Genomic DNA, 13,731 nt, shown 5'->3' on the forward strand with positions numbered 1-13,731 from the left:
CATTTTGCTTGCAAAATTAATTCAAATTGACTTGCACGGGAGCAGTCATATGAATTGAAAACAGCTGAAGAATGGTTAAAAAAACATCATGATAAACAGCAATCAAACCACTAGGAAAATACCTGGTGTTTGGCCCCTGGGGACCTCCGCAAAGCTGTTTTATTTAACATCTTCATTGATGAATGGGAAGATGAAAGTAAAAAAAAAAAAAATCATTATAGTCACATATGGAAACTGGAGTAAATATCAATGAGAGCAGAGAATTTTTTTTCAGAAGAAGAAGGATTTTAAGTCCAGATTTTACATGGAGTAAATCATTTCACAGAGAACCTCTAGATAGAGACCCAGAAATCTCCGTATACATAATGGGGAAAAGGAAAACATGAGTACCCAATATGAAACAGGTGGGAATAATATTGGGAAATGGCTGTTTGAAGTAAGTGGGTGCACAGGTGTCTGACATCACAGGTAAGGTGACAGTAACATATATAACCCTTTAGAAATAACCTGAAACTCTGCTCACATGTATGCTCCTGGCTTCTTATACAGACCAATAGAGAATGTCGTCTAAAAGGAGCGGATCAGGAGAATTAAGTGTTTGGATAGAAAGCTAGTCTAGGTGATGAGTATGGATAACATAGCTGTACACACTGTGATCTGGAGAAAAAATAGATAGGGGTTGGGATGGAGAGAAAAAGGATTTCACAGCATAATCTGCTAATGGAAGAACAGTTAATCTTTGAACCATACTTTCCTGAGGAAATAAGACTTAAACTGCAGTTTGAAGGATGAGGTCTTTAGCTAGTCTATTGCAGTTAGGGTAAGAAGAAGGATTAACAAGAGGATATCATGAATAGAGGCCATTTTCCAGTTTATGTTTGTGAGTTTCCCTATAATGCAGGAGTGTTTTGAGAGACTGTAAAGAAGAAAATATAGGCACTGTTTTATAGTGACTTTAAATATATAAACAGAGTGACACCTAGTAAACAAATAGTATATGCATGTCTCAATCCTACCTTGAATGAATACACTGTGACTGTTGCTAATACATTCAATATATAGCAAAGGCAAAATACAACATTTGTCTCATATGGCAAAGCAGAACTGCACATTTTAAAAAACTTTCTTCATAATTGCTTAGTTTCTATGTGGGAAATCTAAATGTGAAACTGTGCTTCATCTAAACTTCAGTGTATGCTAAGTGACTGTCTTGAATTCCTTAAATTATTTATATTAATTACCTCACGGGTTGGGTGTGCTTTTCGTTTTTCTAAAAAATAATGGATACAAAACTACTTTGGAATAGGATTGTTCTTCATTATACTGGCATTTGCATTATAAAGTATAATATCCATTCCCTTTAGAATTCTTTTCTATCACTGTCCAAATAAAGAGCTTTTCTATATCCACTAATGTGTTCTTTTTTCCCCTTCAGCATAACTTTAATCTTTATTAGCCTCTCCATGCTCAGTGTGGGCCTCAGTGCTTGTCATTATCTTTCCTCTCCTTTGGTAGAAAGCAAAGCCAAAACAAGGTTCTGTCAAAACATCCTGATCATAACCAAAATATATGAGATTAGCAGTGTTCAAATACTTCTCCTCATTCTTTGCCTTTAAGTTTGGGGAGGAGGAATCACACACAAAACTCTCACATACACTTTTACCAAAATCTGAGTATCAGAAAATCCAGTTTAAGTTTCTCTTGATTCAAGAGAATCCACATAAAACACTAATGATGGATTCACAGTCCATTCTGAGTGATCTAAACTTGAGTTATTTTCAACTTCAAAAGTAAACACAGATTCTCTGTCTCAAAGAAATCAGAAAATAGAACAAACTGACACTAAAACAAGAAAAGCCATAAACTCCTGTTTTGAAGTGACTTTATGTAGGACTATTGCTTGCTCTTTCTCCCCTAGGCAGAGAGCAGGTTACACTGTCTCCATTTTAGTACAAATATGATTTAAGTCAATATTCTGAAATCTCTCTCAAATGAATAAGTTATTTTGAATGATCCTAATACCCCCTAAGATCAGCGTAAGAAAAGACTGCAAAAATAATGTTTATCTTCTTTGAATGGAATAGGAAAAGAGAGCAAAAATAAAATCAGAATTTGCAATACGATTCAGAGGTGACAGCCAGGGGAATGTGATGGCTTGCCCACTGTGTGAACAGGAAGTACAAAGGACTCAGTGGGGAAAAGGCTTTCTGCCAAAGCAAAGAAGGCAGGTCTATCTTGTGATCTTTTGTAACAACAACATATGGAAAAAGAGCAATAGTGAAATTTCTAAGACGTTAAGAGCATAATCTTCTCTAAACAAACACGACAGCCATTCATTTTATTCTTATAAGAATGTTTTGAAAACCCTTGCTCAAAATTTGCAGGAAACAATGCTATTAACATGAATGATTAGACTATATAAATTAATCAACATTAAATGTTCCAGAAGGTGAATGAAATAATGCTACTGTAATGAGAAGGAAGCAAAGTACATCTTCAGGGTGTGTACAGATAGGACAGGGAATGTTCTGTATGATACTACAATGGTAAACACATATTATTATGTATTTGTTAAAACCCAGAGAATGTACAAGAGAAAGAGTGAACTTTAATATAAACCTGGAATTTACCTAATAATAATGTATCAACATTGCCTGGTCTATTGTAACAAATGTACCACACTAATGCAACATGCTAATAGTGAAAAAAGGGTAAGGAGGAATATTGAAGTTGTGTATAAGAACTCTGCATACCTTCTGCTCACTTTTATGCAAACCCAAAACTTCTCTAAAAAAATTAAGTATATTAATTTTTAAAAATAAGGCAATGGTTAAAAAAGTAACAAGTATTTTAAGACAAAATCTTATGTAAATATAAAAAAGAGGGTTGACAATAGAGTCAATCATGAAATAAATTAATTCTCAACGCCTCTTAATTATTCCTTATTCACAATTACAAATTACTATTACTGTTAGAATTATGTCCTAATGGGTTGAGGCTGAAAAAGTTTGAGAACCTCAGTGTAAAATACTAACAAAAGGTGCTCTGGAGGAAAAAAATATTTACTCAAATAGGCAGTGAAATTTAGAATTGAGGGTAACTATGCACATTATACAACAATTAAGCCAGAAGTCAGTCTGTGTTTTGCTTATTTGTTTTTATTTCTGTCTACAATTAAAGACCAGTTCTGGGAGAAAAAAACAATTGACAAACCCTCCCCTTAATTTTATTCAAAGTGAAATTAGAGTACTGCGTCCCACATTTGGGAGTTGAGGCATAAAAACTCTTAAGAGTTTACTTACTTCATTTGAACAGTCAAATGCCAAAGAGATACCTGAGTGGTTGTTGCTTTTAACCACCAAACTGTTGCTTTCTGGTTGTGTTTGAAAACAACAATACAAAAGTAGCTTTTTAACCAACCATCATCTTTTCTACTTCTTTAGTGGTTGAGTGATGATGTGGTGCATTCAAATACATTATCTTACTTTATCCTAAAACAACACTGCAAGATAGATGATATAATAGCCACCCATCCTTGCCTAACAGACAGGAAAGCGGAGATTCACACAGGTCCCAAAAATAATAGAGTGAATTACAGATATAGCTGGGAGTCAAGTTAATTCATCCTTTTCATTATCTATCTACCTTTTATATAATTATTTAATTATATATATATATTTGTTATATACACAATATAACAATGCAACTTATATATTTGAGCATCTATGTGCTATATACATTTTTCCAAAAATGTATTATGATCTAGCAATTAATAGCATGTGACCCACTCCACCTCATTTAAAACTTTCTTTGAGGTGAATTTTCTCTTCAGCATGAATTCCTCTCTTACATGAACTAGAAGTCTGAGAACCATCCAGAACCTATGTCTCTGGAGACCTACCTATTTGTAGGAGTTCACCTCTGGTTTAAAATAATCAGTATCCTGGAAGACCTGGGTTTAAAATGGCCTCAGTCTCTTACCAACTGCATAAACTTGGGAAAATCACTTACCCTTACTGAGCCTCATTTTCTTCATCTACAAAAAAATACTAAATATCTCTTTTTACATTGTCATTGTCAGTACTAAATGAATTTACGTACTAAATGAAAGAGTATTTTTTTTCATGGCAAGACAATGAGAAACAATGATATGACAGCACATGTGCCAAATGCAATACATGTGTTGCTCCCATTTATGTCACAAGCTACTTTAATGACCTTGAGAGAATACTGTCACCTCTCTGCCACTTTCATACAAGTATAGAAAGAAAATAATAGAATGCATTTCATTTATCACATTGCTCTAACACTCTGATAACTCATTCTCAAAATATCAACACTGCCCCAAGCTCCAGGGTATCAGGGACTTTTGCTTGTTTTCTTCACTTACTATCTTCACTACCGTAACCTTGGTTATAGTAGGCACTGACTCTTCTTCACTACTATAACTAACTACCAAAACTAGGCACAAACTAAGTAAGGCACACTCTTAGAAGAGTTCAAGCCACAAACTAAGTGTCCAATATATATCTGTTGAATGAACGAATGCAGCAAGTTTGCATGAAAGCAAACTTTGCTGTAACATAGTACTCCTAGATATATACAGAAAAAAAAAAAAGGAAGGAGGCTTCAAGTTATTACCATGAGGCAGAAGACACTCACACATACACCCACTGTCTACCTCATACATTGTAGCTACAAAGCACATGCTGAAGCCCAAATTCAAATGATGTGCCGTAACTGAGGTGAAGTACTCAAACAAAAACTAGGAAGAAACAGTCTCAGCATGTAACACAAGAGAAGTTTTTTAAAGTCCCTCCTAAAACAGAAGAAAAAACCGATGCTTGTGCAGTATTAAAAAATGACTCCATGATAATGCCAACATTGCAGACCAACAACTTAAATGACCGAAGAGCAGCAGGTAGAAATTGAGTCAGATAGGAGATTTTGCTTACTCTCTTCCAATTGCAGCCTTTACTCAGCTTTGGGCTGTTGAGGTCATAGAAAGCTGCTAGCTCTGGCTTTCTGAAACTTCCAACTAAACAGAGAAGCTGGAAATTCAGACTTTATATGAAATCTCCCAATCTTTAAATGCTGACAATGAATTCATACAGATATAGTCAAAAAACTAACAAAGAAACACAAAAACATGATTGACTGATGGATCTTTTAATATGAGGAGAACAGAAATGCAGCAGAAGATCAAAGAAAGGATGTTTACTGGGTGCCAACACTGTGCCCAGTTCTACCCTCAGTCCCACTTATTTAATCTTCATGCAAAACTACATCTCAGTAATGTATGTCCCATTTCATAAATTAACAAACAAACAGTTATCCTTCTAATAAATATTTATTGAAGTTCTATTATATGCCAGGAACTGAGCCTAGTTTTAGAAACACTGTACAGTGGTAAATATGAGATTGCCATAAGAAATCTAAAAGCTTAAAAGCAAAGAAAAAGTATGACAGGTGCAATGACTGTTTCTAAGAGGTGTATGGAATGTGTGCCTGACTACAAGGGATGAATAGGGTTTCTCTAAGTTACTTGCCCAATTCTTAGGCCTAGATTTAGGGTACTATTTTTATCGGTCTAAGAAATAAAATAATAAAACATTCATTCTTAAGGCCTGAGGTTCAGGAAATGTTCTGAAAAAAAGAATATTCTTCTCTACTTAATACAGTAAAGGCTTTCAGACTGGGGGAGCTCTAAGTCAGACAAGTCAAGACAGCCTTACAAGAGCATCCTTTCGTGGAGTTATCAGGTTATATATAATGACAATCCTCTGAGATCAAGTCTTTGAAGAGTCTCCTACCTGACTCTGCCCACCCTAGTGCCTGCCAGACTGCTGTTTTTCACCCTGACAACAGATTTTTGGTTTTGTCCAAGGCTACACTAAAGAGCTGGAGTGGCAGAAAAGGACACAGGGCACCTTGAAATGCCACAAACTTGTTGTTCTAACAAGATTTAGTCCTTTTTTTTGACTAAATGTTCCCTGGATTGCTCCAAGATTTTGGTTAATTTCCAGAGTTCTGAAAAGTTGATTCTTGTAATATTTTCCACTTTTCTCATGGCTTTCATGGAAGAGAAAATTTTCAGATGTCCCTATTCCAAAATTTTTGCTGATATCACACCAGTGATCTACATTTCACTTAGAGTTAGATTTCTTATCTAATCCTAAATGACTCAGCCTAATAACAATATATAAGAAGTATATATATACTTTCTTCATTTTGCATGTGGGTGACATAGCATCAATATAACACCTGAATTCCACATGCATTCCTCATACTCGGATAAGTGCACATTCCCTAAGTTTCTCTAGTTTAACTTCTTTTTCTTCAGTATTAACATCAGGCATTAGCTATGTCAAAAGAAACATCACTCAAAAAATTACAAGAGTTTTGAAAAAATACTCATTTAAAAATCTGAACAAAATTAACACTATACTAACAATTATACAGAAAGTAAAAGAAAGGAGGAAGTTGTTAGAATGACTGGAAATGGCCCATTTTTGATAAAAAGATTATGTTTTTATAAAGGAGTCAATTGTGCTTTACGCAGAAATCACATACAAAATTGAGTAATTTCCCTAAAAATGTCTAGTTACAAGAACAACTACAACATCAGATTTACCCTCAGAGTTACACTCTGTCAAATCTTGTCTGAATAACTTCTGAATGGAAAAAGGAGGAACACAAAACTAAACTCAGAGTGATTCAAAGAGAATATGACGTATTTTCTCACTTTTAAAAAATTAATTTCAACCCAATATGTCAGCCATCTTCTCAGGAAGGGCAATTTAAGATATTTATGAAATAAATCATTTTTGATATGTGAAAAAATGCAGAGTACAAAATATATTTACAGGTTCTCATAGATGGATGTTAGCCAGCCATCTTCCTGTATAGGGGTGGTGAAAGATGAAAGAAAGACAGTAACTCAGAGGTGGTGAGTGAGGGGAAGGATAAAGAAAGAATGGAGAAAGGAAGAGCATAAGAAAGATAAAAGACAGATTAAGAGAATATATATACCTTTATGTTGGCACTGGCTATATCTGAGTAAGACAATTTGTTTTTCATTTGGCTTATCTTCATGTTTCTACTTGTATTACTTTATTTATATTATACCTCTAAATGTAACCATAATATTTACAACCAAAAAGAAATACCAACTTAATGAAAAAAGAGAAAGCACACTGAGATGAGGATATTAACATATAAATTATTATGCATTAGAACAATTAATACTACTTGTCTTATTTCCACAGAAAGAATGTTCTAAGTAAAGGACCAATTAAAACATCTGTATACTCATCAATTAGAAAAAAATTTTAAGTTTTGGTTATTTGGGTTGTTATAACCAGATTTGGAATAATATTAAATTACTTAATTAAATTGAAATTAACCTTCAAAGTCATATGAAGTATTACTAGTGTGCATAATCTTCTAATTAATTGCATATATACACTGTATAATAAAGTTTTAAGCATTCAAATTGTTTAACAATACTTTTCCTTTAAATGGAGGATTGAAAATATTATTTGTTTTTGTCACAAGGTGATTTGATTATTTTTACTTTTCTTTTTTATATATTTTATTTTTTATTATAAAAATTCATGTGTGTTTTATTTTATTTTTTATTTTTATTTTATATTGGACTATAGTTGATTAACAATGTTGTGTTAGTTTCAGGTGTACAGCAAAGTGATTCAATTACACATATACATGTAACTATTCTTTTTTAAATTCTTTTCCCATTTAGGTTATTATAGACTATTGAGCAGAGTTGGTTCAATAATGATGTTGGGTAGTTTTAGCTTGAAAATTAAAAAAATATTTAAATATTAAAGTCATTATATAATAAAAATATTCTATCAAAGTCTAGATTGTTTTCAATATAATAGTCATGCAATACAGTTAATGTTTTCTATGTAATACAAAGATTTTATGTCACAATACTTTACTTATGTTTTCATTTTCCATCTGATAATATGGATGTGTTTTTAATTAAGTACGAGATAATGGAATACTTTTTATATAATCTATGTATTAAGATTCTTAGTACTATAAATATATTAATAGGCATATTGTTAAAAAATGGCTTACCTAATTTTCATCCCAAAGAAGTTATTTTTAATGTACACCATAAAATAATTTAGTAATAAAAAAACAATGGTTGATTATAAAAATCTTCCAATGGAGCATCTTTTCTGAAAGTTCTCAATAGAGAAAAATTCAAGAATTAAAAGAAAACCTTTGAATGATGAATAATCTGAGACATTTTTAATTTCAATTGAATTTAAAGGAATTTCTTATAATATTTTAATTCCCTAATGTAGTAAATTAAACACATAATAAGTTGGTTCCAGTGTTTGATTCAACACTGTCATTGACACATGAACTTTTATTTCCTATTCAATATAAACAAGATAAGGGCAAATTAGCAGCAAATCTTTGCTTTCTTCTTAGCTCTTCTTCTTCTTTTTTTTTTTTTTTTTTAAAGATAAACCAGTTCTAAAAATGTGTTGGTTGCTTCAATCTGAAACTCTCCTGAATGCTGAAGAAACTTCACATTTCTTTACGGAGAAATATTCAGAGAGGAAAATAATATATTTGTTTTTCAGTAATAAAAATCTCTTCCCAATTTGCTTGCTTTTCCCAGTCAAAGCTAATTTGAAGTCTCCTCACTCCCCTTCACACACACCCCTCTTTTCTTAACATCAAATATGTCCAGAGAATTTACAACTATATGATATTTAAGATGATGTCTATTCAAGTAGTTTAAGTTGTAGGGAAAATTTTATAAAGGCTTACCCCATTTTTTGGAAAAGCAATCCATCCCAAGTCCCCCATGACAGTCCGTGAATCCAACAAATTCACTAAAAGAGAAAGAAAACAAAACTGAGTCAAATATACAAAAATATATCACTATTTTCATAGTGTTATTAAAAGCACATATTACATCCATAACTGAAAGTAAATTGAGCATTCATTATGATGAATACAAGCGTTATAATTTGAAGAAAACATTATTAGGATGCAAGAGAATAAGTGATTTTGAATAATTATTTGGAGAAAAATAACAGCAAAAGTACATAAACAAGTTATTACCCTAAGTGCTTTTTTTTTGGTCAAACAGGAATAAAGGAAAAGAATTAATAAGAAAAAGAAAAAAAGGAAAGGTCCGTAGAAAACCATGAGGACCATTGTCTATTTTTTAAAGATGCTGGTTCTTGGGATTAAGCTGCAGCTGTAAAGTTGGGGCTAAATATACTCTATTTTCTTCTGGAAAGCTGTTATAAAGGCAATGAACAAATAATTTACATTAAACAACAATAAACTATTCCCAAGTTTGTAAGATTTTTTTGTGATATTAACCAAAATCCGTAATCCAAATTGCAAATTTAATTAAGAAATAAATCTATACACTCTTAACCAAGCCTAGGAAATGCAGCAGCTCTTAAGGTTGTTGTAATAGCTAAGTGCTCATTGCATTCCCAAAGATACTTTCATTTATATATAACTATAGTCCAAAATGTGTTTTTTACAAAACTGTTAGCTACATTTTGAAAGGCAGAATTCAATTAGGGCTGGGTATCCTAACATATTAGTAACTCCCAAGATGGAAGTCCGAACATCATCATTGCAAAAGAAAGCAATGGAAGAGTATGCACAGGTCCATGCACCAACATTCGCACACTCACAAACTTGCACATACTCACACACAGATACATAGACACTCAGGGAGTTTATATTTCAAAAGGTTCACCTACTGTCCCTCTGAAATTAAAGTAGTTTAAAAGTGTGCTAGGCAGAGAGGCTGACTAAAATCACACTAAGTTCACAGACACCCCCAAACACACCACTGGACGCGGTCCTGCCCACCAGAAAGACAAAATCCAGCCTCATCCACCAGAACACAGGCACCAGTCCCCTCCACCAGGAAGCCTACACAACCTACTGAACCAACCTTACCCAATGGGGGCAGACAAAAAAAACAACAACCTGCGACAAAAACCTGGAGCCTGCGAAAAGGAGACCCCAAACACAGTAAGTTAAGCAAAATAAGACAGAGAAATATGCAGCAGATGAAGGAGCAAGGTAAAAACCCACCAGACCAAACAAATGAAGAGGAAATAGGCAGTCTACCTGAAAAAGAATTCAGAGTAATGATAGTAGAGATGATCCAAAATCTTGGAAATAGAATGGAGAAAATATAAGAAACGTTTAACAAGGACCTAGAAGAACTAAAGAGCAAACAAATAATGATAAACAACACAATAAATGAAATTAAAAACTCTCTAGAAAGAATCAATGGCAGAATAACTGAAGCAGAACAACAGATAAGTGACCCAGAAAATAAAATAGTGGAAATAACTACCAGAGGGCAGAATAAAGAAAAAAGAATGAAAATAATTGAGGACAGTCTCAGAGAACTCAGCAACAATATTAAATGCACCAACATTTGAATTAAAGGGGTCCCAGAAGAAGAAGAGAAAGAGAAAGGGACTGAAAAATATTTGAAAAGATTATATTAGAGAAATATTTGAAGAGATTATTTGAAGAGAAAATGTCCCTGATAGGGGAAAGGAAATAGTCAGTCAAGTCCAGGAAGCGCAGAGAGTCCCATACAGGAGAAATCCAAGGAGAAACATACCAAGACACATATTAATCAAACTAACAAAAATTACATACAAAGAAGAAATATTAAAAGCAACAAGGGAAAAGCAAGAAATAACATATAAGGGAATCCCCATAAGGTTAACAACTTATCTTTCAGAAGAAACTCTGCAAGCCAGAAGGGAGTGGCAGGACACATTTAAAGTGATGAAAGGGAAAAACCTACAACCAAGATTACTCTACCCAGCAAGGATCTCATTCAGATTTGCCGGAGAAGTTAAAAACTTTACAGACAAGCAAAAGTTAAGAGAATTCAGCACCACCAAACCAGCTTTACAGAAAATACCAAAGGAACTTCTCTACGCAGGAAACACAAGACAAGGAAAAGACCTACAATAACAAACACAAAACAATTAAGAAAATGGTAATAGGAAGATATATATCAATAATTGCAAATGGATTAAATTGCAAATGGATTAAATGCTCCAACCAAAGACACAGACTGGCTGAATGGATACAAAAACATGACCTGTATATATGCTGTCTACATGAGACCCACTTCAGACCTAGGGACACAAACAGACTGAAAGTGGGGGGATAAAAAAAAGTATTCCAGGCAAATGGAAATCAAAAGAAAGCTGGAGTAGCAATTCTCATAACAGGCAAAATAGACTTTAAAATAAACACAATTACAAGAGACAAAGAAGGGCACTATATGATGATCAAGGGATCAATCTAAGAAGAAAATATAACAATTGTAAATATTTATGCACCCAACATAGGAGCACCTCAATACATAAGGCAAATGCTAACAGCCATAAAAGGGGAAATCGACAGTGACACAATCATAGTAGGGGACTTCAACACCACAGTTTCACCAATGGACAGATCAACCAAAATGAAAATAAATAAGGAAACACAATATTTAAATGATACATTAAACAAGATGGACTTAATTGATATTTATAGGACATTCCATCCAAAAACAAAAGAATACACTTTCTTCTCAAGTGCTCATGGAACATTCTCCAGGATAGATCATATCTTGGGTCACAAATCAAGCCTTAGTAAATTTAAGAAAATTAAAATCATATGAAGTATCTTTTCCGACCACAATGCTATGAGACTAGATATCAATTACAGGAAAAAATGTGTAAAAATACAAACACATGGAGGTTAAACAATATGCTACTAAGTAACCAAAAGATCACTCAAGGAATCAAAGAGGAACTCAAAACATACCTAGAAACAAATGACAATGAAAACAAAATGGCCCAAAACCTATGGGATGCAGCAAAAGCAGTTGTAAGAGGGAAGTTTACAGCAATACAATCCTACCTCAAGAAACAAGAAAAATCTCAAATAAACAACCTAACCTTATACCTAAAGAAATTAGAGAAAGAAGAAGAAGGAAAAAAAACCCAAAGTTAGCAGAAGGAAAGAAATCATAAAGAATAGATCAGAAAATAATGAAAAGGAAATGGAGGAAACAATAGCAAAGATCAATAAAACTAAAAGCTGGTTCTTTGAGAAGATAAACAAAATTGATAAACCATTAGCCAGACTCACACAGAAAAAAAAAGAAGACTCAAATCAACAGAATTAGAAATGAAAAAGAAGTAACAGCTGACACTGCAGAAATACAAAGGATCATGAGACATTACTATAAGCAACTATATGCCAATAAAGTGGAAAACCTGGAAGAAATGGACAAATTCTTAGAAAAGCACAACCTTCCGAGACTGAACCAGGAAATAGAAAATATGAAGAGACCAATCACAAGCACTGAAATTGAAACTGTGATTAGAAATCTTCCAACAAAAAAAGCCCAGGACCAGATGGCTTCACAGGCGAATTCTATCAAACATTTAGAGAAGAGCTAACACCTATCACATGGCCATCATCAAAAAATCTACAAATTATAAATGCTGGAGAGGGTGTGGAGAAAAGGGAACCCTATTGCATTCTTGGTGGGAGTGTAAATCGATATAGCCTCTATGGAGAACAGTATGGAGGTTCCTTAAAAAATGAAAAATAGAACTACCATATGACCCAGCAATCCCACTACTGGGCATAAACCCTGAGAAAACCATCATTCACAAAGAGTCATGTACCACAATGTTCATTGCAGCTCTATTTACAATACCCAGGACATGGAAGCAACCTAAGTGTCCATCAACAGATGAATGGATAAAGAAGATGTGGCACATATATACAATGGAATATTACTCAGCCATAAAAAGAAACAAAATTGAGTTATTTGTAATGAGGTGGATGGACCTAGAGTCTGTTATACAGAGTGAAGTAAGTCAGAAAGAGAAAAACAAATACTCAATGCTAACACATATATATGGAATCAAAAAAAAATGGTTATGAAGAATCTAGGGGCAGGACAGGAATAAAGACGCAGATGTAGAGAATGGACTTGAGGACACGGGAAGGGGGAAGGTAAGCTGGGACAAAGTGAGAGAGTGACATGGACATATATACGCTACCAAATGTAAAATCAATAGCTAGTGGGAAGCAGCTGCATAGCACAGGGAGATCAGCTCAGTGCTTTGTGTCCACCTAGAGGGGTGGGATAGGGAGGGTGGGAGGGAGATGCAAGAGGGAGGGGATATGGGGATATATGTATACATAGAGCTGATTCACTCTGTTATAAAGCAGAAACTAACACACCATTGTAAAGCAATTATACTCCAATAAAGATGTTTAAAAAAAAGGTGCTATGTAGTCAAAATGCTTTAGACCTAGATCATAGACCATTATCTTTCAAATATATTATGCCTAAACCAAATGGATCTACCTGGTGTGCTGTGCCGCTGAACCACTTTGAATGAGCATGGTATTTGGACCCAAAAGGGAAACGACTGGGTTAACCCTCGTCAGAGGTACTGAAGCTTTCTCAAACTACATTCAAGAGTCAGTATCTTGAAATGCCCGCAATTCTAAAAAGATGGTTGGATCTGCAAGTGTAAGCCTAGGGTACTAAAGGTTTAACATTAGATAGGCTGAGAAATGTGTAAAACTTCTACAAGAGACCGTACTCTGAAATTATTTTGATCAAGGAAATCAGGATCACAACTGAAATAGAAATTTTTGGCATGCTAT

General features: G+C 33.9%; 1 protein-coding gene across 1 annotated transcript in view; it reads right to left on the minus strand.

Annotated features, from left to right (window-relative positions):
• LOC113611059 (ephrin type-A receptor 5) overlaps positions 1 to 13,731 on the minus strand; it is a 148,732-nt gene that overhangs the window by 110,150 nt on the left and 24,851 nt on the right. The window contains exon 2 of the mRNA XM_027089637.1: positions 8,815 to 8,879. Coding sequence (XP_026945438.1) covers positions 8,815 to 8,879 — 65 coding nt within the window. The remainder of the gene's footprint in view (positions 1 to 8,814; positions 8,880 to 13,731) is intronic.

The sequence above is a fragment of the Aethalodelphis obliquidens genome, unplaced genomic scaffold, assembly GCF_003676395.1.
Source record: "Aethalodelphis obliquidens isolate GAN/ISIS:26980383/991018 unplaced genomic scaffold, ASM367639v1 scaffold67, whole genome shotgun sequence".
Lineage (NCBI taxonomy): Eukaryota > Metazoa > Chordata > Mammalia > Artiodactyla > Delphinidae > Aethalodelphis > Aethalodelphis obliquidens.